The 24,403-nt window shown below is 44.7% G+C and overlaps 1 protein-coding gene across 1 annotated transcript in view; it reads right to left on the bottom strand.

The window, feature by feature from the left end:
• The window catches only part of CCDC175 (coiled-coil domain containing 175), a gene marked incomplete at its 5' end in the record, with an annotated part of 59,157 nt that overhangs the window by 7,069 nt on the left and 27,685 nt on the right, over positions 1–24,403 (bottom strand). Inside the window, 8 exon segments of the mRNA XM_080687811.1 lie at positions 1,087–1,183; positions 5,493–5,645; positions 7,833–7,912; positions 8,482–8,563; positions 8,566–8,568; positions 8,572–8,620; positions 21,441–21,551; positions 22,518–22,654. Of these exon segments, the coding sequence (XP_080543937.1) occupies positions 1,087–1,183; positions 5,493–5,645; positions 7,833–7,912; positions 8,482–8,563; positions 8,566–8,568; positions 8,572–8,620; positions 21,441–21,551; positions 22,518–22,654 (712 nt within the window).

Genomic DNA, 24,403 nt, shown 5'->3' with positions numbered 1-24,403 from the left:
CCACCTCTCAGTCCCTACACCCCTGGTCCAAGAGCGGCGGCAGGGTGGAACTGAGGACTGGCGAGTGGGCTGAATGGCTGACCTCTTGGTCCCTGTCCCTAGCCCACAGGCTCCGATGGATCAGCGATGGTGAATGGGGGAATCAGAGTGGGTGGCAGGAGGACCAGGCTGGCTGTCAGGCTGTTGGGATCACCAGCTCATCCCCGGCTGCTTGGGGACTCAGGCCTGCAGGAAAGCAGGCGCCGGCGACTTCACCTCCATGTGCGTGTGCCAGGCCGGCCGCTGATGGAACATGCTGCCTGCTCAGGGTCACTCACACTGGGGCAGATAGGTCGCAGGCACACCCTGCAGCTTCCGTCAGCACCTCAAGCCCCAGAAGCAGTGGCAGCGGCGACGGTGCCTGAATGAGCAGCCCTGAGCGGGCAGCGTGTTCCATCAGCGGCTGACCTGGTGCACGCGCATGAAGGTGAAGTCGCCAGCGCACGCTTTCCCACAGGCCTGAGCCCCCTAGCAGCCGGGGATGAGCTGGTGATCCCAACCGCCTGACAGCCTGGCAGCGGAGGCGGCGTTCGGCCTGGGGACTGGTGAATGGGTAGAAGATGGCCCTGAGCACAGGAGGCTAGGCCTAGGGACCCTCCCCGCACGATTTCATGCGCTGGGCCTCTAGTGGATAAAAAAAACATGGTATAGCCATGTAGTAGAATACTATACAGCTACATAAAGGAGCAAGCCAATGATACATGCAACAACATTGATGGGTCTTAAAAACAGTTTGTTGAGTGAAAGAAGCCAGGTACAAAAGTGTGCATAGTCTATCATTCCATTTATATCCAATCCTTAGTGACCAGAAAGCAGGTCAGTGGTTTCCAAGAACGGGAGGTCGGGTGGGACTACAAAGGAACACAAGGAATAAGAATGCTCTATATCTTGTTTGTGCTGGTAGTGGTTACAGTGGAATGCACATTTATCAAAACTCACTGAACTTAAGATGGTGCATCTATTGCATGCAAACCAGTAAAAGTTGATTTAAATAAAACAAAAGCTTTCTACTTTATATGTAAAGATCACACAGGACACATAACTTACCATGATTAGCTACCAGGTGCCAGGACAGGTCACTGTGGATGGACATGTTGACATCTCGTGTATATGGCTCTATCTTGGTCTTTATGTACGCAATATACTGGAAATCAAAGGCAGGGAATTGCTTTAGGCAGTTTAGTTACTGTAAATTAGTTCTCTGTGCAGTCATTCAGCAAACATTTATTGATTCCTCCTCTGTGCCATCAACTGTTCTAGGTGCAGTGGTAACAGTGGTGAACAGCCCTGTCAAGCTTACATTCTAGTGAGGGAGATAAAGGTCCTACTTTTTAGCAAGCATTTTGGCACCCAAATAAACTGAATATAATTTTACATAGAAGAAATTAAACGGTATTCTAAATTCTCTCCTCTCTCTCTCTCTCTCTCTCTCTCTCTCTCTCTCTCTCTCTCTCACACACACACACACACACACACACAATGTTCCTTGTGCAAAATGGTGTGCAGTGAATGTCACAGCAGCGATGCTGCCTGACTGGAGGAACTCAGCATAAGATCAGGGAGAGGGTTTCCTGAGGCAGAAGACCCCACAGAACTGCTCACTGGGCTGGTGATGGTGGTAACAGTGGTTTGTATACTAAAATCATGGCTTTCTCTCTGACCACCCACTACTCAGGAACTCTAACGTCTCTGGGAACTCTGAAAGGACGGGCTTTGGGATGTAAACGTGGCACTGGTCCAGTTTCAAGAGAGAAATAGTAGTGACTAGAAACTACTGAAAAAATATAAGAAACTAGAGGCCCGGTGCACAAAATTCATGCACAAAATTCATGTAGGACTGCTTTTATTTTTCCAGCCTGCACCCTCTCCAATCTGGGACCCCTCAAGGGATGTCCGACTGCCCATTTAGGCCCAATCCCGGTAGGACATCCCTCTCACAATCCAGGACTGCTGGCTCCCAACTGCTCACCTGCCTGCCTTCCTGATTGCCCCTAACTGCTTCTTCCTAACAGCCTGATCACCCCCTAACCACTCCCCTGCCAGCCTGATTGATGCCTAACTACTCCCCTGCCAGCCTGATTGCCCCTAACTGCCCTCCCCTAAAGGCCTGGTCACCCCTAACTGCCCTCCCCTGCAGGCCTGGTCACCCCTAACTGCCCTCCCCTGCAGTCCTGGTCCCCCCCAACTGCTCTCCCCTGCAGGTCTGGGTCCCCCACAACTGCCCTTCCCTGCAGGTCCAGTCGCCCCCAACTTCCCTCCTCTTCCAGCCTGGTCACCCCTAACTGCCCTCCCCTGCAGGCTTGATCACCCCCAACTGCCCTCCCTTGCAGGCCCGGTCCCTCCCAACTGCCCTCCCCTGCTGGCCTGATCGCCCACAACTGCCCTCCCTTGCAGGCCTGGTCCCTCCCAGCTGCCCTCCCGTGCTGGCCATCTTGTGGTGGCCATCTTATGTCCACATGGGGGCAGCCATCTTTGACCACATGGGGGCAGCCATCTTATGTGTTGGAGTGATGGTCAATCTGCATATTACTCGAGGTCTGGTACATGGGTGGGGGCCAGCTGGTTTGCCCTGAGGGGTGTCCCTCAGCCCAGCCTGCACCCTCTCCAATCTGGGACCCCTTGAGGGATGTCCGACTCACAATCCAGGACTGCTGGCTCCCAACTGCTCACCTGCCTGCCTTCCTGATTGCCCCTAACCACTTCTGCCTGCCAGCCTGATCACCCCCTTACCACTCCCCTGCCAGCCTGATTGATGCCTAACTGCTCCCCTGCCAGCCTGTTTGCCCCTAACTGCCCTCCCCTGCAGGCCTGGTCACCCCTAACTGCTCTCCCCTGCAGGCCTGGGTCACCCCCAACTGCCCTTCCCTGCAGGCCCGGTCTCCCCCAACTGCCCTCCCCTGCTGGCCATTTTGTGGCGGCCATCTTGTGTCCACATGGGGGAAGCCATCTTTGACCACATGGGGACAGCCATCTTGTGTGTTGGAGTGATGGTCAATTTGCATATTACTCTTTTATTAGATAGGATAGAGGCCTGGTGCACGGGTGAGGGCTGTCTGGTTTGCCCTGAAGGGTGTCCCGGATCAGGGTGGGGGTTCCCTTGGGGCATGGGGGTGCCTGGGCGAGGGACCTGTGGTGGTTTGCAGGCCGGCCACGCTCCCCGGTGACCCAAGCGGAGGCCCTGGTATCTAGGATTTATTTATCTTCTATAATTGAAACTTTGTAGCCTTGAACAGAGGCCAGGGCAGGCCAGGAAGCTTGTCTTCCTCCATTGCCGGGGGCAACCCAAGCCTCCTGCTCTCTCCAGCTCCATGGCTGCTGCCATTTTTGTTGGGTTAATTTGCATACTTGCTCTGATTGGCTGGTGGGTGTGGCTTGTGGGTGTAGCGGAGGTACGGTCAATTTGCATATTTCTTTTTTATTAGATATGATAATATCCATCATAGAAGGAGATGACATAGAACTGTTTTAACCACAGTAGTACAGGGTCTACTCATGCATCCTTGACTGTGTCAGCCTTCGCATGGCTTGTTGGCAGATATTATAGTAAACCAAAGTCAAGTCCAAATCATCATTCCTGCCTCTCTTTGAACATGGCTCACTATTTGTAGACTTGCCTAATTCAGCTGGCCTCCTGTAACTCTCAAATGAGTTAACACACTGAATTGTAACGATCTATTTATAGGCCCATCTCCTCAGCCAGAGGGTGAGCTTCCCAAGGGCTCGGGGCGGTGACTTATTCAGCTCGGTATTCACTGCACCTTCCCCAGGGTTTGGGACTCAGCGGATGCTTAGAGTATGTGTTGAGTGAAGATACATAATCAGTAAAACAGAATGGTGAGTGAATAAGATAAAAGCACAGGGTCATCCAGGGGAATCAGTAGATTGGGCATTTAATCCAAAAGTGGAACTTTTAGAATCAGCCTTTGACATAGGCATTCATTTGCTTATTCATTACCAAAATAGCAGTAAAATTCCAAGTATTTAAAAAATAATATATATCACCTTGATAGGAAAACAATAGAGTGGAATATTTCCATGAGTGAATGGAATTCCTTATGAGTTTGGTTCAAGGGCTAGAAGAACAAAGATGTGTTGCGTGTGTGGGAATTACTGGTGATGGTACCTGAGCTCCATGGAGCACATTTACTTTTTCAAAGTACCTGGGTACCTTTTACGCCATTTTAATTATACCAAAAAATGCACATGCTATTGGTGGGAAAACTGTTGTCACTGAACTAAGGACAACAATCACCCAGACAGCTAAAGGAATTTTCTCCTTACTTAGAGTCTTATTGCTGTAGGACTGCTTTTATTTTTCCAACTATTAAACAATTCTAAAAAAATGCAGAGCCTCAGTTTCCCCCTCTATAAAAGGGGCAGAATATATTATTCACGTTACAAGGTTATTGGGATCACCCCATGGGACCAAATCCCTCTTCCATGCGAGGGACTGTGCAAAGAGTTGGGATACACTGACCCACTTCCTGACCTATTGAGGTCATGATGGTTCACTGGGGGGGGAAAGATACAATCAGTACAAAACAACCTAATTTTTAAAACGGGCCAAAGAAAAAGCACTTCACAAAGAGGTTATACAAGTGGCCAAAACACATGGATAGGTGCTTTACTCGTCATCAGGAAAATACAAATAATGGGACCCATCATCGCACACCCTCCAGAATGGTTACATTGAAAAAGACCAAGCTTCGGTGAGAATGTGGAACAGCTGGTGTTCTCATACATTACTGCCCGAGTGGCAATTACTGCAACTTCTTTGGGAAATTGGCACTGTGCACTAAAGTGGGCGTATATATCTCCATGGCTCTGTGATTCCACTTGTGTGTATGCCCAACAGAAATACGTACATATGTTCACACACACACACAACACACACACACACACACAAATCACATGTTACTAGCATTTTCCTAGCAACACTATTTGTAATAGGCCACACGAGAAACTCTGAACCCCCATCAATGGTAGAGTATGTAAATAAATTGTAGTAGAGTCCTACAATCGAGTACTATCCAGAACTAAGAATGAAGGAACCTCAACTGCGCCCGACAATAAAGATGAACCTCGCAAGCATAGTGTTGAGTGAAAAAGTGCGCACCGTCTCATTCCACAGCTATAAAGTGCGCACTGTCTCATTCCACAGCTATAATGTTCAAAAACAGGCAAAACTAGTCTGTCGTGCTAGAAGCCAATCTGGTGCTGCCCTTGTGAGGCAGTCGGGGACGAGAAGGGACTGAGAGGGTACATGACACCAGTAATGCTTTGTTTCTCGATCTGGGTGCTGGTCACCCCGGTGTGTTCATCAGGCTTTACACGTATGATTTGGGCACCTTCCTATAGGTACCTTAAGCTTCATTGAAAAGCCTTTAAGAGCTATTCTCTCCTAACGGTTACAACCAAAACCGCTGTGCACACTGAAGTGCTCTTGAACTTACCTGTTTCAGCCTTTCATTTTCCAGGAGCAACGCTTCTGTTTCCAGGTCATGTACATATATTTCATTTTCTAAGTTCTTTAGAATTTCAAAATGACTTTTGATTCTATCGCTTTCTTGATCTCGCAGCTGTTGTAATTCTTGCTTCAGTTTATTCTGCTCAGACATAAAGCCCACAGTTAACTCACAGATCCAACGAGCAGGGCACTGATGCATTAGGCTGCCTAGACCACGTTCAGAGAGGACTCCCGAGTAAGTCCTGAACCATCAGCAGAGGCTATGCAGACCTTCCCGCAGAAAAACTTTGTATTAGATCCAAAAGCTGAGTCATGGGAATTTATTCATGGACTCTGGGAAGCAGGTCCATGGGCCCTAAGTTAAGTTGTTGAGACAACTTCACAAAACAGAATACATGTTGATATATGAACAATTGTCCAGTAAAAGTAGGGAAGAGGAGAATGAAGTTTGTTGAGGATTTTCCGAGAGGATTTACTATTTCTTGAAGGAAAAGAATATTACTTTATAGATTTTTAAGAAACTTAGTTTTCTCGACAATCTCTACAGTTATTATACTGTTATAAATCACAATCTTTATTCATTGCATAATCATCACTAGCAGCATCTTATTAAGAACATAAAATTGTATATATTGTATACTTACAATTTTCCCCTTCATATCTCTCTATGCCAATAACATGTTAAAAGTTACTTTTTATATCAGTGCATCTCAAAAAATAGAATGTTTCCATTTTTAATTAAGCAACTCCACATACATGTTTATCATTAACTACTGATTGTAAATTTTAAAAAGGTAGTAAACATCTCTTTACCTGTTCCCTTTTCATCCACTCCCTCCCTACCCTGCAACCTCTGACCACTTATCCTTGTCTTCATAGGAATTTACCAAAGTAACAGATCTGAAAAGAACTTTAGAAAGCATAACCCAATCTCTACCTTATAAGTAAGGAAACAGGCCACCCAATGATGTTCCCATGGTTACATGTTAGTTGCTTCTAGAGTCCCTGTCTCTCTCTTTATATATACACTAGAGGCCCTGTGCACGGAATTCGTGCATGGGGAGGTGGAAGGTCCCTCAGCCCAGCCTGCACCCTCTCCAATACAGGATATCCCTCTCACAATCTGGGACCACTGGCTCCTAACCACTCGCCTGCCTGCCTGCCTGATTGCCTCTAACCGTCTCTGCCTGCCGGCCTGATTGCCCCTGAACTGCTCTCCCCTGCCAGCCTGGTCACCCCCTAACTGCTCTCCCCTGCCAGCCTGATCACCCCTAACCACCTCTGCCTCGGCCCCTGCCACTGTGGCTTCGTCCAGAAGGTCATCCGGAAGATGTCCAGTCTAATTAGCATATTACCCTTTTATTAGTATAGATACTAGAGGCCTGGTGCATGAATTCGTGCACCAGTGGGGTCCCTCGGCCTGGCCTGCAAGGGACTGGCTCTCCAATATCCCCAAAGGGGTCCCGGATTGTGAGAGGGCACAGGCCAGGCTAAGGGATCCCACTGGTGCACGATTGGGGCCAGGAAGGGAGGTGGGAGGTTGACCAGCTGGGAAGGGACCGTGGGAGGGCTCCAGCGTGTGTCTGGCCCATCTTGCTCAGTCCCGACCGGCCAGACCCCAGCATCAAGCTAACCTACCAGTGGGAGCATCTGCCCCTGGGTGGTCAGTGCACATCACAGCAACTGGTTGACGGGCCAACTGTCTGTTCCCTGGTGGTCAGTGCATGTCATAGCAAGTGGTTGAGGGGCCTTAGCATATCATTAGCATATTATGCTTTGATTGGTTGAACAGCCGACCAGATGACCAGACACTTAGCATATTAGGCTTTTATTATATAGGATACTGACATGCATATACACACATATACATATATATTGATATATGAACAACTGTCCAGCAAAAGTGGAGAAGAGGATATACAAATACACATATATATGTATGTGTATATGTGTATATGTGAGTATATTGTTACAAAAATTGTAAAACATTAATATTAAAAGGGTACATTTAATCAATGTGGATTTCCTGAAAACTCCAAAGGTGCCAAAGTATTACTGTGAGTATATACCAGCCGTGGGCAAACTACGGCCCGCGGGCCGGATCCGGCTGTTCTATCCGGTTCTCTTGCTCTCCCCTCCGCTCCTTTACTTTGAATTTATATTCACACAAACACTCCATCCATGCTTTTGTTCTGGCCCTCCGGTCCAGTTTAAGAACCCATTGTGGCCCTCAAGTCAAAAAGTTTGCCCACCCCTAGTATATACCAACATTTTTTATACCAAAATTTTAATAGAAGAAAGAAGAATGGATGCATGGACTCTTTACCATAATGTTCGTTTGTCTTGTAAACTCTCTTGTCATTTGAGAAATCTGATCATTCAGTAAATTCTGTTCCTGTTTTTGTTCTATAAAAGAGATAAAGAGAGAAAATAACTACCCACAATGTTCTCTGGCTTAAAAAAAAATTCATCAAAATAAGAAAGGAACCTGGTTTTAAAAGTCAAATACTATGGCTTACAACAAAAACCACACCTGTGTCCGACTCCTAAGGCTAAAATCGTAGCTGGAAACAATATAATTTGCGAATTCATGTTAAGAAACAGGAAAAAAATCTCCACGTGGTAGTAGATAAAGAAGTTGGTTCTACCTTTTACCAACTGCAGGAAGAAACCACATAAAATAGTTGCTACTAATTCTTAATTTTGAACAATCTTTAAAAAAGAAAAGGAAAAATTTGACAACAGCAACAGTAAGATTTTGTGTTATAAAGGAGAGGAAATTCGTAGATAAGAAAAAAAAAAGAAAAAAGAAAAAAAAAAAAACACCACCACCAAACCCCAGAGACTGGAGTTAAAGGTGATGAGGAAAGGTGAAGGAAATTCAACCTTGCTTTGGTGGGTAAACCGCCTGTCAGAAGACAATGGTGAAATCCTTACCTGGGCTTAAGGCCAATTACTTAGTGCTTCATACATACCTACGATAATACGACCCAGCTCTTGAAACCTTTTGTTTTTGCTCTTATATTCTTCTTCTGTCCCGTGAAGTTTGGGAAGACATGTGACTAGTTCATCTTCCTTTTTTTTGGTACTTTCCATTTCCTTAACAAATCTTCGCTTTAAAGAAAGTAAAGCTGATTGTGAGGCATGATTTCAGAGAACTGACATAACAGTCGAGAGTAATTAATTTATAAGTTATTTGAGGGATAGAGTTCTCTCTTGGTCTTCTCCTGTCCTAAGGTGCATAGCAAGGTATCTGGCACATCTTAGATATTTTAATAATATTTGCTGGCTGACTCACCTATAAACTAAGATGACGAGAGTCAATGGCTTTCCAAAGATCCTCTCAGTTCTACAGCTCTATTGCTACAATTCTGCTGTTACCATGTGTATACTCCCAAATCATTTGAGGAATTTCTCTTAGTGGACCATATTTTATGGGGGAAAAAAACAAAAACAAGCAAACAGGCAGCAGGACAGATGATACACAAGTTCTAAGAAATGTGCATGTAAATAAGAAATGGGAGGGGCGTAGCAATAATTGGATATACTTCTACAGCAAGCATGTCAAACTCGCAGCCCACAGGCCCCATGCGGCTCACAGTGAATATTTTTGCAGCAGCCCAGCCAACGAACTACAACATTCCCTAATAACTGATTACTATAATCGTGTTGCATTCATTTCCCTTACACACCCTATGTGCAGGTGCACCACTTATCTCCACTAATACTAGCAGTGAATATTTTAGCAGCCGATGGCCACGTCGTTAGTCTTGGACTGACTTGTTTGGTGTGCGCAACAGGAAATATTTCACTTTCAGAGAACAAGAAAAATAGGTTTATTTGCATTACGCTTATTAATGTGTGCAGTTATTCAGTGTCTGGTAAGTTAATGTTCAAGAAAAAATATTAATTTTTATTAAAATGTTCTATTATTTTATGTTAACAATTACTCATTTATCTCAGCCCTTTGTATTCAGCGTGTCTCTATAGAAATAAAACTACATTTCTATGAAAATTGAAGCTTTTGTTTTTTTTGCGGCCCACATAAACTTAAACCTTGTTTATTTGGCCATGTTAGCCTTTGAGTTTGATATGCTTGTTCTACAGCAAATGAGTACAAAATGCCCAAAGCAAAGCATGAATTTGCCTGCTTACATATTCAAACTCAGGCTTTGTTTCGTTTCAAATGGAGTAATTGTTTTAGAAAGTCAGGATGGGTTTTAAAATGGCTACGAAGGCAGAGGCGGCCAGCTGACGTTCACTAGCCATTCTCCTGTCCTGAACCTCAGGACTCCGGAGTTCAGCAGAGCATATGGCTGCCAGCTACAGGGGTTTCTCTGTTTTCCTTGCAGGTGGGTGTGACCAACGAGTATGTGAGCAGAAGTGGCTCGGGCCACTTCTGGGCCTCGCCCCTGCAGCCAGAAGGGGTACGTGCCCCCTTGGCGCCTTCCTCCCTCCCCTGGCTGGAGAGGATGAGAATGGAAGCCGCCACCTGGACCCACAGGTGTTAGCTACACGCTGAGCAGGTGGACCTGCCCCTCCCGCCTGGATTGCTCTCCTTTAGCCTCTACCGAGAAAGAGAAAGAACAGTCTCTCCTGCTGTAATGACCAGACCAGTGGGTCTTCTCAACTAGATATGCAGGCTCTTAAGATTTGAATAGGCCATACTTGACCCAGTTTACTCTGAAAAACTTCCATTTGTATTTTTAGCCAAGTTGTATCTGCATGTAACTTGAAGAAATCCCTGAGTGCCAGCAAGGCAGCAGTAGACATGCTTCCCCAGCAGGAGGCGCCCTAAAACACAGGTGAGCGGAGGCCAGTGCCCTTTGACCCCACCAAAGAGATAAACTCAGATGCAAGAGACCAGCACAGGTGGGTACTATAGCGCCAGGTTCAGATAGGGCCAGCATCTCTTGGGCATACCTTCTAGGTCCCCGCAAGGGACCTGCCCACTTAAACGAGGCACCAAACCCAGGAAAGCCCAATGTCATGATTTCCCACCAGTGAAGTCTCCCAGTGAAGATGCCGCACACCAACCAGGGGGCTTTTCTACACAAGCTGTGCTACCTGATCCTACAGCTGACGGTGCCCCTTTATATCAGGCTTCCAGGCAGGAAGACAAGTTAGGCCAAAGTCAACTTCTCAATAGAGAGAGGCTTGCTAACCCTTTACAACACACCTTGCATATGTTCACTGTGCTTTGGCATCTCTTTGATACAAGCAGCTTGCTCACACCCTAATTAACACAGTGATACACCAGCCTATGTCCCCTTCTAAATTGCCATTAAAATCCTTATAAATAAATATAGAAAGAAACACACACACACACACACACACACACAAAACACCATGATTTAAAAATGTCACAGTGCAGAATCAGGAGAAAATTTCAATAGTGTGTTATCTGTATTATGTTCTCTACAGAAGAATAGTGGGGGGGGGGGGGGGGCGGGGATAAGGAGGTGTGTGAATGTATTCATTCATTCCTATTGTCTGCACTCTCCCCATCTCTGCTCCAGCCACCTGTCCCTTTCTGTACCTCAGGTAGGACAGTCCTGCCTCAGACCTTCATGCTCAACATGCCTCTGCCTGGCACCGCCTCCCACAGACTTCTCCACGGCACGCCCCCTCACGCCTGCAGGGCTGGGCCCTCTGACAACCCCATTCAAAACAGCACACACTCCAGCCCATGTCCCTGCTTTCTTTTTCTCTGTAGCATTCATCACCATCGAATATGCCACATGTTCTGTTTGTTTATCTTGTTTCTTTTCAAACTCCCCGCCCTGGGCGTTTGAAAGGCCAGGCTCTGCTGTTTTTTTGTTTTCTGTTAGCATCCGGAAGAATACCCAGCACCCAGATGTGGTACCACCAACAGAGAAGTGCTCCCCCCCACCGCTCCCACCCTGTGCCCTCTGGTTCTGTCATTCTGTGCCGCACCCTCTGCCATCTGCTCCCGGCCTTGTGCCGGCTGCCATGTCACCTCTTCCTAGGCCAGGTCAGCCCTCTGACATCTCTGCCCGAGTGCCTGTGCCCCCGAATTGCTGACTTTCCTGCACACACACACCCCCCGCCCGAAGTTACATTTTTTAATTCAGGAAAGAACGTTGGATCCCAGTGTTCATTGGTGGCAGCGTCACTCTTCTGCGTGCTCTTCATTTGCAGGGACGCTTTGCTGCGCCTTTCGTTTGTTTTCCTCACAGCATTTTTGTGTGGAAGGCGTGCCTGCTTCTTGCCTGTCACTCCTATTAGAAGTGGCTCTTCCTGGATTGGATATCTGCAGAGGCTTCTGGATGAGGTGGCGGGGAATGGGTACCTGGTGGCGGTGAGGGGGGGGGGTTGGGGGGAGATGGGCTTGGACTAGGGTCAGATCTGAACTTTGAAATGTAAGGGCTCCCTACGCCATTGCTACAGCAAAGGACTGCTGCCTTCAAATACAAACTGTTTGGAGTTGCTGGGCCTCTTTCCCTCTTCGAACCAAATCAAGTCAGGAAGGCTCCTACCACCATCTCTTCGCTCCTCCACTTCTCTACCAATGGCGGGCCCCAAGGAACACACCCTGGCCTTTCAAGGTCATGCCGTCACCTTGAGAAGGCGTAGTTTGTGTTGTTTCTGGGTGCCCTGGGTACTTTCGGCCCCCTTTTACCCACCTCCCCCAGCATCCACACCCTAGTCCACCCCAGGTCAGCTCTTGGCAGTTCCCAAGTCAGTACAAAAATATTTCTGGTTGCTCTATTTCCTTTGTAGGAAAAGAAGAAAGATTCAGAATGAAATGTAGCTTTCTTCACACTAAAAGATTTGTTTGATATTTAACTAATTAGAGGAGCATGGAACATATACCCCTCTCCCCGCGCACAGCCCTCTGCAATCATTCTTAAATGTAAAATAAAATTTACCTCATACTTGTTCAATTCTTGAATTAACTTTTTTTCCTTGATGATAAATTCCGTCTCTGTTTGTTTTAAATCTAATGTAACTTTTTCAATCTCTGTCAAATTTGCAGTGATCTCTTTTTCTCTAAAACTGGTCTAATTAAGGGAAAAAAGATTTGTCATTTGTCTAGTAGCAGCCATCCTTTGATTTTTCCCAACAGCCAGGTAAATGAATATCTCTTTGCATGAGATTTGGCTCTGATTTCAGGTCATTACTTCTCAGTAACCACTGAAAAGGTTTTTTCCCCCCTTCAGAGATTAATTTCTTCACCAGATATTTATAAATGACATGAGGAAATGGAGAATGGGATCAGTGAACAATGGAGGGTGGGCAGAGGGTAAATATGGAAGTTAAATAAGTAATGTTTGAGCTCTTTATTTTATAAATAAATTCCTGAAAAACAATCAAGTTTCTGATCACAGGAGAAAATTGCCACTTCGTTTGCTAAATTCCTATAGTCAATACACAGCAAATGGATATATTTCTTAGGAAAATTACATAGTTCACCCTAAGCTTGAAGTCAGCCAAAAGGAAAATACCTTTTCGTTAAACTTAATATTGAAGGACAATTACTGATATGCACTATAGGAGACTAAGTCTGTTGTGCTCCCTTACCTCTTCTATTAACTGATTGCGTCGAGCTTCTGCGGCCCTGATTTGATCCATAATAGCTTGTAATTCATCTCTCATCTTGAGTAGCCAACGTGCATGTCTTTTCGACAAACAAGCTACTTTCCACTGAGTTAGAACACTAGAGATTAGAACAAAAAGATTGGGACCATTTTATGTCACCATTAAATGGACATAACAGTCTACTGAAAAGATGAAAACAAATTCTCTGATCACACAAAACTGTGCTACTGGTGATGCAGACTGCACATTAGCTAAAAAAATAAGACAGACTGTTGACTGCCTCAATGCCGGATCTGCTCGTTGCTTCAAAGTAAGAAGCTCTGTGGGCCCATCGGATAGGACAGTGGACAAGCCACACTTGGCAGCCTGCCTCCTTTCAGTGAGGAGAGAAATGGAAAAGGTTCGGGGGCAGTGGAAGAAAGGAGAGTCCCAGGCAGTATAGTAATGGAAGTACCTAAATGACCCAAAGTGCTAACGAGGGATTTCAAGCTTCTAGGTTCTCAAATTTCCCTCCACCACAACATAAAAAAGCTACATAATTGGGAGCCAAAATGTGCCATTCGAGTCTTATACATCATATTACTACCAATGACAACAACAATAATAAAAAAATAGAGTTATGTTTTCCCAAGTGCTTCCTAGGTGCCAGGTGCTGATCCAAATACTTTACACGGGTCATCTCATTTACCATGACGAGGCGGCATTACTATCATCCCCCCTTTACAGGGATGGGAGCAGAGAGATTATGAAATCACTGAGCTGTGATCCCAGAGCGAGTTAGAGGTAGAGCAATCAGTGTCGCCCCTCTGCAGAGCCTGTACTCCCACCACTCTCCCCTGTCCCTGCACATCCCCTGCTGTCCCCACGAGGCCTGGATGTGCAAAAGGCATTACACAAATCTTGGCAATTTTACTTTTACTATTTCGTGACTTTACTCAATTGAAATGGAAAACTTTGGTTGTGGTCAGAGCCAAAAAATGTGCGTGCACACATTTATATACACACATGTAGATCCGGAACTCACACAATTTAGCTTAAGAAAATCAATTTCTTGTATTCTAGCAACCAACAAGTACTTTGATTTCCTCCCTACTTTGGGACACTGTTCATTCAGATACTAAATAACATACACAAAGGAACTTGTTTTTTTTTTTGTTTTTTTTTTTTACCATCTCTGAGTTTCTCTTTCCATGTTTTCATTCAGGATTTTTATGTGTTTCCGATAGACTTCCTGTGTTGCTCTAAAAACATGAAAAATATATTGGATTGGCATTTATTTATAGGAGCTGTTAGAATATATAAAAATTTATGTATAAACCTTATGCGCAGTAAGGTTATTGCCTAATTGGGACACGAAACAAACCTTGTGAAACAACTGCAGAATTTAGTTGTAGAATAATAGAAAGATAACTAAAGTTCTGTGCAAGCACACACTGACTTTGCAAGTATCGAGGTGGATGTCCAAGGAGAGAGAACTGACTCTGGGGATGCAGCTGGAGAAAGATTATTGGAGATTCCTGTTTAAAAGGAGGAGACAGGTGGATTGCCAGAACGGAGGAGCGATCCCACCAAGGAAAGGACCTCACTGCTTGTAAGGACACTAGGGAAGGAACAGCAAGTGGGGATCCCTGTGACGAAGGCAGACTCGCTGCCCACAGAGGACCTGAAGGGAAACAGCACTGTGATGTAGGAGGAGTTAACAGTCAACAAATTGGTGAGGATCTCTGAATTCTAGATTGAGTTACGATTTGCCTCAATGTTTAATTCAGAAAGTCAATAGAAATGCTTGAACTAGGGGTAAGTAGTAATTAAGGATGGAAGATTTTTCTGGTGAATCTCAAATGGATAAATATGTGAGGGCTCTAACATAGACATCAGAAGCCTTTATTATTTTCATTCCCTGTATTCCCTAAGTGCTTCATCATGCACAGTGATGAGCTGAAGGCCACATAAGTAAAATGAGACTTTATAACTTTTTATAAGACAGAAATATTGACAAATGCAACTTAGAATATGAAATACTGTTAAATAAACTATAAACACACTGAGCTCATGTCTGTGTGTGGTTTTTTTCTCTATTTGAAATCAATTTCTTACCTAAATAAATGTAATATCATCCCCTGGTTCTTTATAATTTGCCCCAACATAATTGATTTTATTTATTTACATATTTAATTTAATCCCAAAAGGGGTTGACTAGTTTAAAATAAAGCAACAGTAATTGAAAAAAATCCTTAATGGATGCCAGTATTTGGCTCTGAGCTTCCTGGTGATCAGAGTAATGATGACACAATAATTCATTGTAAATTTGCATTATTCATGAGGAACATAAAACCTCAATCAACCTGGTTCTATTTTCCTGCTCTTTATAGTGAAGAATTTATAGTTTCCTTTCTGAGGCTCACATGACGGAAAATAATGTTTAAAATATGATTTAACAATATATGGACATGCAACCAAAAAGCTACACTTCCTGCCTTGCTCTACATTTCTGTTGATATGTGTCAAATTTTCATCACTACCCATCTTAGTTTTCTGTAAGTTTGTCTCTTCAGTATCCTATATTCAAGTTATTTATCTCCCTATGAATGGCGATATTATTCCCCCATTTGATAAGCAAACAGCAAAATCTGATTTGCTTTTAAAAGCCTACAGTTTTAAATCTTTATATAACAAAGAAGAACTCCTTGACATTACTTTCCTTCACTCTTCTCTGATTGTTTCTTAATAATTCACACTATTCTTCAGTTATATACCATTCATTAGTTATTGCCTGTGTGTTAGACTTGATCTTGTGCCCAACGACAGTATAAGTTGCTTTATGCCCAGTGTTAGTGAATGTAAAATGATAAAATATTTGCATAGGGCATTTTCATAATAATTATAAAAATAAAAAATATACAACCCTCTTTGATCCAGGAATTCAACTTTTGGACTCATTATAAAGAACTAGTCATGCTGAAAAAAAGAGATAGAAGAAGATATAAACAAATGGAAGAATATACCATGTTCATGAATTGGTAGAATCAGCATCATTAAAATGTCCATACTACCCAAAGTAATCTATAGAGTCAATGCAATCCTCATTAAAATACCAACAGCATACTTCAAAGACATTGAACAAACTCTCCAAAAATTCATCTGGAATAAAAAAAGACCCTGAATAGCTGCAGCAATCTTGAGAAAGAAGAACAAAGTTGGAGGGATCAAAATAATAGATATCAAGCTATATTACAAAGCCACTGTTCTCAAAACTGCTTGGTACTGGCACAAGAACAGACATATAGACGAATGGAACAGAGAACCCAGAAATCAACCCAAGCCATTATGCTCAATTAATATTTGACAAAGGAGGCAAGAGCATACAATGGAGTCAAGACAGTCTCTTCAGTAAATGGTGGTAGAAAAATTGGACGGATGCATACAAAAAAATGAAACTAGATCACCAACTTATACCATACACAAATATAAACTCAAAGTGGACAAAGGACTTAAATGTAAGACAGAAAACCATAAAAATCTTAGAAGAAGACAAAGGCAGCAAAATAGCAGACATTTGTCATAGCAAAACTTACCGATACAGCCCTAACCGGTTTGGCTCAGTGGATAGAGCGTTGGCCTGCGGACTCAAGGGTCCCAGGTTCGATTCCGGTCAAGGGCATGTACCTTGGTTGCAGGCACATCCCTAGTGGGGAGTGTGCAGGAGGCAGCTGATCGATGTTTCTCTCTCATCGATGTTTCTAGCTCTCTATCCCTCTCCCTTCCTCTCTGTAAAAAATCAATAAAATATATTAAAAAAAAAAACAAAAAAACTTACCGATACAGCTCCCAGGGCAATGGAAACTAAGGAGAAAATAAACAAATGGGACAAAGCTTCTGCACCGCAAAAGAAACCATCAACAAAACAACAAGAAAGCCCACTGCATTGGAGAACATATTTGCCAATGTTATCTCCGGTAAGGGTTTAATCTCCAATATTTATAAGGAACTCATACAACTTAATAAAAGGAAGATAAACAATCCAATAAAAAAATGGGCAAAGGACCTAAATAGACACTTTTTGAAAGAGGACATATAGAAGACCAAGAGACATATGAAAACATGCTCAAAGTCACTAATCATCCAAAAGATGCAAATCAAAACGAAAATGAGGTATCATCTCACACCTGTCAGAATGGCTATCATCAACAAATGACAAGTGCTGGAGAGGATGGGGAGAAAAAGGAACCCTTGTGCACTGCTGGTGGGAATGCAGACTGGTGCAGCCACTGTGGAAAACGTAAGGTGTTTCCTCAAATAATTAAAAATGGAACTGCCATTTGACCCAGTAATCCCACTTCTAGGAATATATCCCAAGAAAACAGAAACACCAATTAGAAAGGATATATGCACCCCTATGTTCATAGCTAATTCACCACAGCTAAGATTTAGAAACAGCCTAAATGCCATCAGCAGATGAGTGGATTAGAAAACTGTGGTACATCTACACAATGAAATACTACGCTGATGTAAAAAAAGAAGGGATTCTTACCATTTGCAACAGCATGGATAGAACTGGAGAGCATTATGCTAAGCGAAATAAGCTAGTCAGAGAAAGATAAATATCACATGATCTCTCTCATTTGTGGAATATAATGAACAACATAAACTGATGAACAAAAATAGAACCAGCGTCATAGAAGCATCAAACAGACTGTCCAACCTATGAGGGAAGGCAGGGGGTGAGGGGATAAGAGATCAAACAAAGGACTTGTATGAATGCATATGAGCATAACCAATGGACACAGATGGGGTGGGGGGGGGTGGTGGTGGTGGTGAGGGCATGTGCTGGGGGTTGGGGGCAACCAAGGAGAGGTCAATGGGGGGAAAAGGAGACTTATGTAATACATTAAACAATAAAAAATTTAAAAAAAGAAATAGTCACATAGGTGGACAGAGATATGTTAACTTTGAAAATTGTTAGTAATACAGGAAACAGAAAAAAAAACACAAATGTCCATCAACAAAGTATTAGTTAAATAGTATTTTATTTAATACAGTATAATCTGCAGAAGAAATACTATGCAGTTAGAGAAAAGAATGAGGAAAGAGGTCCTGTATATATGATTTTTTCCTTTTATTTTGAAATAACTTTAAACTCAACAGGTAAGTGACAAAATCAGTGCAAAGAATTCCCATAACTTTCACCAACCATGTTTTTTTCATTCTCTCAGATATAATTTTTCCAGCTTTATTGAGATACTAGAGGCCCAGTGCATGAAATTCGTGTATGGGGGGGTGGGTGTCCCTCAGCCTGGCCTGCACCCTCTCCAATCTGGGACCCCTGGAAGGATGTCCGACTGCCGGTTTACAGGGATCAGGCCTAAACCGACAGTCAGACATCCCTCTCGCAATCTGGGACTGCTGGCTCCTAACTGCTCACCTGCCTGCCTGCCCGATTGCCCCTAACTACTCTGCCTGCCGGCCTGCTTGCCCCAAATGCCACCCCCCACCAACCTGATCACCCCCAACTGCCCCCATGCTAGTGTGCTCGCCCCCAACTGCCCCTCATGCCAGTGTGCTCGCCCCCAACTGCACCCCCTGCTGGCCTGCTTGCCCCCACCTTTCCTCCCCACTGGCCTGCTCGCCCCCAACTGACTCGCTGCTGGCCTGCTCACTCCAAACTTCCCCTCCCTGCACTGTCCTGATCACCCCCAACTGACCCGCACTGACGGCCTGCTCGCCCCCAACTGGCCCCCCTGCTGGTCTGCTCACCCCCAACTCCCCCCTGTCCCGCCAGCCTGATCACCCCCAACGCCCCCACCCCCCACCGGTCTGATCACCCACAACTGCCATCCCATCCTGGCCTAATCACCACAACTGCCCTCACCTCTTGGCCTCTAACCGCCTCTACCTCAGCCCTGACACCATGGCTTTGTCCAGAAGAACGTCGGAAGGTCTCCTGGAAGGTCTCCCAGTCTAATTAGCATATTACCCTTTTATTAGTATAGATAGAGGCCTGGTGCACAGGTGGGGGCTGGCTGTTTTGCCCTGAAGGGTGTCCCAGATCAGGTGTGGGTTCCCTTGGGGCATGGGGCGGCCTGGGTGAGGGGCCTGTGGTGGATTGCAGGCCGGCCATGTCCCCATGGGGTGAGGGTCCCCACTGGGGAAGCTTGGCCAGCCTGAGTGAGGGGCTGAGGGCTATTTGTAGGCTGGCCACAGCCCCTTCAGGGTGCGGCAGGGGGGATCCCACTGGGGTGCCTGGCCAGTCTGGGTGAGGGGCTGAGAGCCATTTTCAGGCTGGTCACACCCCCTTCAGGGTGGGGGTCCCCACTGGGGTGCCTGGCCAGCCTGGGTAGGGGCTGATGGCTGTTTGCAGGCTGGCCAAGCCCCCCAGCAGGGACCCTCACCCCATGGGCGAGTGGCCAGCCTGGGTAAGGGGCTTTTTTTCTTTTTTTTTCAGCACCTCCTTGAGCGGAGGCCAGGGCCAGCTGGAAGCAAGTATCTGGGATTTATTTATCTTCTATAATTGAAACTTTGTAGCCTTGAGCGGAGGCCAGGGCCAGCCAGGGCGGGCAGAAAGCTTGGCTTCCTCCATTGCCAGGGGCAACTGAAGCCTCCTGCTCACTCCAGCTCCGTGGCCGCCACCATATTTGCTGGGTTAATTTGCATACTCACTCCTGATTGGCTGGTGGGTGTAGCAGAGTGATGGTTAATTTGCATGTTTCTCTTTCAATAGTGTAGATAACTGACATATAACATTGTGTAAGTTACCCAGTTATAATTTTAAGTGGGAAAAATCCAATTACAAAAGACCACAACCCACGTTTTAGGTAAATAAATAGATATGCACATATCTAGCTATATAAAACCCTAACATGCAAATCGACCAAATGGCGGAATGACCAGCAGAATGACCAGTTGCTATGATGTGCACTGACCACCCGGGGGCAGACACTCAAGGCAGGAGCTGCCCCCAGCTCACAGACCCTGACTGGCAGCGGGGGGGTGGGGCCAGCAAGCAGGTGGTGCCAGGCCAGCCAAGGTGGGTGTGAGCAGGGGTCCCCGATTGCCTGCCAGTTTCCCCACAGATTGGCCCTGATATCCGGCCAGGCCTAGGGACCCTACCCATGCACAAATTTTGCGCACCAGGCCTCTATTCTATACATATAAAAGCCTAAGCGACCGGCCGACAGGCTGGTAGTTATGATGCGCAATCACCACCAGGGGGCAGATACTCAATGCTCAGGCATGGAAACACGGAACAGACTGATGAATCTCAGAGGGAAGGGGGGTGGAGGGAGGGCAGGAAGACATTAACCAAAGATCTTATATGCATACTAGAGGCCTGGTGCACAGATTCATGCACTGGTGGGGCCCCTCAGCCTGGCCTGTGGGGATCAGGCAAAACCAACTCTCCAACATCCCCTGAGAGGTCCTGGATTGAGAGAGGGCACAGGCCAGGCCGAGGGGCCCCTCTAATATGTACATATTATGTATAGATAAATATAAATATACTAGAGGCTCGGTGCACGGATTCATGCACCGGTGTGATCCCTGGGCCTGGCCTGCGCCCTCTATCAATCTGGGACCCCTGGGGGATGTTGGGCTGCCAGATTTGGCATGATCCCCATATCCCCGCAGGTGGCCAGGGAGGAGCCTGAGCCAGGGCCAGGTGCCGCTCCTGCTCAGCCCAGCCCTGCTGCGCCTGCCGCTGCTGCCACTCGGTAGCACTGCTATGGATGTGGGAGAGGCTTGCGCTGCCGTGAACCCTGCTTCTGGCTGAGCAGTGCTCCGGCTGTGGGAGCGCACTGACCACCAGGGGGCAGCTCTTGCATTCAGCATCTGTCGCCTGGTGGTCAGTGTGCATCATAGCAACTGGTTGACCGGTTGTTCGGTCATTCGGTCGCTTAGGCTTTTATATATATAGATATTAGAAGGTATGTATAGCAAACTGTTAACAGTAATTATTTCTGTGGAGAGATTTAGGAAACTTACTCTTGAAGTTACAAATTTCTTTATTTGAATTTTAAAATCAGGTATAGGCATTACTTTTTAATCAGAAAAATTAAAATAGCAATTAAAGTGATTTAGAATGATAGAAATGAACATCATGGGGGGTCAGTGCTGTAATAACATTTGGGCACATTCTCACTAGACCCCTAACTCATCCACTCCTCATGCTCAGCAACTTGAATAGAACTTAGAACCTGTCTGTCCTTTCAATGAAAGATTCAATGACAATGACTGTTCAGGATTGAAAAACAAAGAGACCAAATTACAAACCTCTTTTTTTGCAGGAGATTAGAAATTGATATATATTTGTTGTTACTATTTTTTTAAAAATGCAGAGAGGAATGAAGATTAAAAATTCCAAAGGCAACAAACATACCGATGAAGTTCAGAAAGTGTGACAAGTCCTTCTTCCATATTTTTGATGTCTACTTTTCTTTGTGACAGGAAGTTTTCTTTATCAGAAATAAATCTCAGTTGTTTGTTATTTCTACCATAAAAAAAAAAACAGAGATATCATATTTTAAAGGTTTAAATAATCATTTTTAAATCCTCTGAATGAGAAAATATGCCATCACAAAAATTTCAAAAGTAGTTTGGAAAATTCAGTTCATAAACTATCGACCTAATAAATTTTTCCAATGAATCAATAAAAATAGAAACAGTCTTTCTGCAAGTGGTGGCTAAATCTAAAGTTATGAAAATTCCCAATCTATGAAAAGAGCACTAATTATAATAGAAACCATAAAACAATAAGAACAGCTGTATAGTACTTTATCCCTCTGAATGTGTGTGTCTCTCCTACTACATTTATTAATTCTGCCATATTCTTTTGTGAAAGGTAAAGGGGTCGATCAGACCAATTTTGATATATATTTTATTGATTTTACAGAGAGAGAGAGAGTTAGAAACATCAATGAGAGAGAAACATCAATCAGCTGCCTCCTGCACGCCCCCTACTGGGGATCAAACCCACAACCAAGGCATATGCCCTTGACCAGAATCAAGCCGGGAACCCTTGGGTCTGTGGGCTGATGCTCTATCCACTGAGCCAAACCAGTTAGGGCCAATTTTGAATACTGGCTCTACCTCTTCCCAGGGGTGTGACCTTGAAAAGAAACTTTATCTGTTAATGAGCCTCAATTTCCCCACCCAAAAAATGGGGATCAAAATACCTATTTCAATGGGATTAAACAAGATGTAAGCATTTTATAAAAAGTGGTTTGTTTGTTTGTTTGTCTATAACTTGCAGAAAGAATAATAGGAAGGTTATGGTTTTATTCACATTTCCACAAATGGATAGGAACGCACCTGTAACGGAAAGTACTTTATCTATGTGTCAATAGGTTTTAAAGCTAGGATAAGTTCAGGTGGAGGGTTACCACTTTGACAGCAAGGAAAGCACCCCATAACTACAGCATGTTGACTCATGTATGGATCAGAAATAGAAACATACTCTTCTTGTATTCTCCTTTTTTGGAAAAGAACTTTATCTTCCTCCTGTAAGACAATCTTATATTGTCTGTTAAGAGTCTGCAGTTTCTCTTGTAGATCTTTGTTTTCTAACTGAGCTTTGTATATTTTGTCAGCCATCTAGGAAAAAACACACACAAAATAACTGAAGTAGAGGACCTGCTTCACAGTTTCTTTGAGGGCAGTCAGGGTCAGGTGGGCAACTCGCTAGAGCACTGAGCATATTGCTTAGCAAACAATGACTATGCCACAAATATTGAGTGATTTAATTCTATATCAACTATCCAATTATACATTTTGGGGTTTCTTCTATAACTTATGACAAAAGTATAGAATGGTAGTAAACACTGATGCAAAACCACAGAGTAATAATTCATACTGAAATACAAATTGGGGTTAGTAAACTGGGATCATTCACTTTATGACGTATGTCTTTTTTTCCAGAAGATGAACTACACTGGGGAAGTAAAGTATAATAACAACAGAAGCTCTTGCTCAAAACCTCTTTGACTGGATATTATGCTTGCTTTTTGCTAAATATTTCTATTTAAGGACAAAAAAAGAGTACTTATTAGTGGTCTGAAAGAGGTAAAAACTTCGTGTTTGGATGTCTCTGTTGAATTCCATCAAATGAGGTGGAAAAGATAGATTTAGTATTCAGTTCAAAATAACCTTCTGGCGAAGGATTGCTAAAATAGCTGCGTGAAAAAAAATCCTTAAGAGTTGAAGAACTAACAAGATGATGAGGAATTTCTAGGCCTAGTTCGACAAGAAAGCAAGAATCCATAGTGGTAAATCTAGCACTGAAAAATCCTTTGTACCCTTAGAACATTTACAGATATGGAAGAAACACATGGAAACTGAGTTTTGGTTTTCTTACACGATAAGGGGGACAAAAGCCAACACTTTGAGCTCATCTAGGTGTTGAGTCTGATAAACCTCCTATCACATTGTCTGGGATCCCAAAGAGCTTCCCTCTCTGGTGAAGGGTGAATCAGAAGTTAACAAACCATGGTCCATGGTCACAAACAAACCTAAAGTTGTGTGTGTGTGTGCGCGTGTATACACACACACACACACACACACACACACACACACTCTCACACACACACCCTAATATATAAAAAGCCAGGGGCCATCATGACTGAAACAACCAGATGGACGACCGAACAGCAGGCTGCGTGGAGCAACAAGGCCGGCAAGGGGTTTAGTGAGGGACAACCAAATGACTGAACAGCAGGCTGCATGGGGCGACCAGGCCAGCAGGGGGGGCAGTTGGGGGTGACCAGGCTGGCGGAGGGGCAGTTGGGGGTGACCAGGCTGGCAGGGGGACAGTTGGGGCGACCAGGCCCATGGGGAGGCAGTTGGGGGTGACCAGGCCAGCAGGGGGGAGCAGTTGGGAGCGACCAGGTCAGCAGGGGGGGAAGTTAGGGGTGATCAGGCCAGCAGGCAGAGGTGGTTAGGGGTGATCAGGCTAGCAGGGGGGCAGTTAGGGGCAATCAGGAAGGCAGGCAGGTGAGCAGTTAGGAGCCAGCGGTCCCAGATTGTGACCAGTTAGGAGCCAGCGGTCCCAGGGATCGGGCCTAAACTGGCAGTCGGACATCCCCCGAGGTGTCCCAGATTGGAGAGGATGCAGGCTGGGCTGAGAGGACCCCCCTCGCTGTGCACAAATTTCATGCACCAGGCCTCTAGTGTGTGTGTGTGTGTGTGTGTGTGTGTATACACACACACACACACACACACACATATATATATATATACACACACACACACATATACACATATATATGTGCATATATATATGTATGTGTGTGTGTGTGTATATATATATAAATAATTGGGTCATATTATATATACTGTTTTATATTA

This window comes from Plecotus auritus (genome assembly GCF_963455305.1).
Source record: "Plecotus auritus genome assembly, chromosome: 1".
Lineage (NCBI taxonomy): Eukaryota > Metazoa > Chordata > Mammalia > Chiroptera > Vespertilionidae > Plecotus > Plecotus auritus.
The sequence above is the reverse complement of the archived record's forward strand: the minus strand, read 5'-3'. Positions and strand labels throughout refer to the sequence as shown.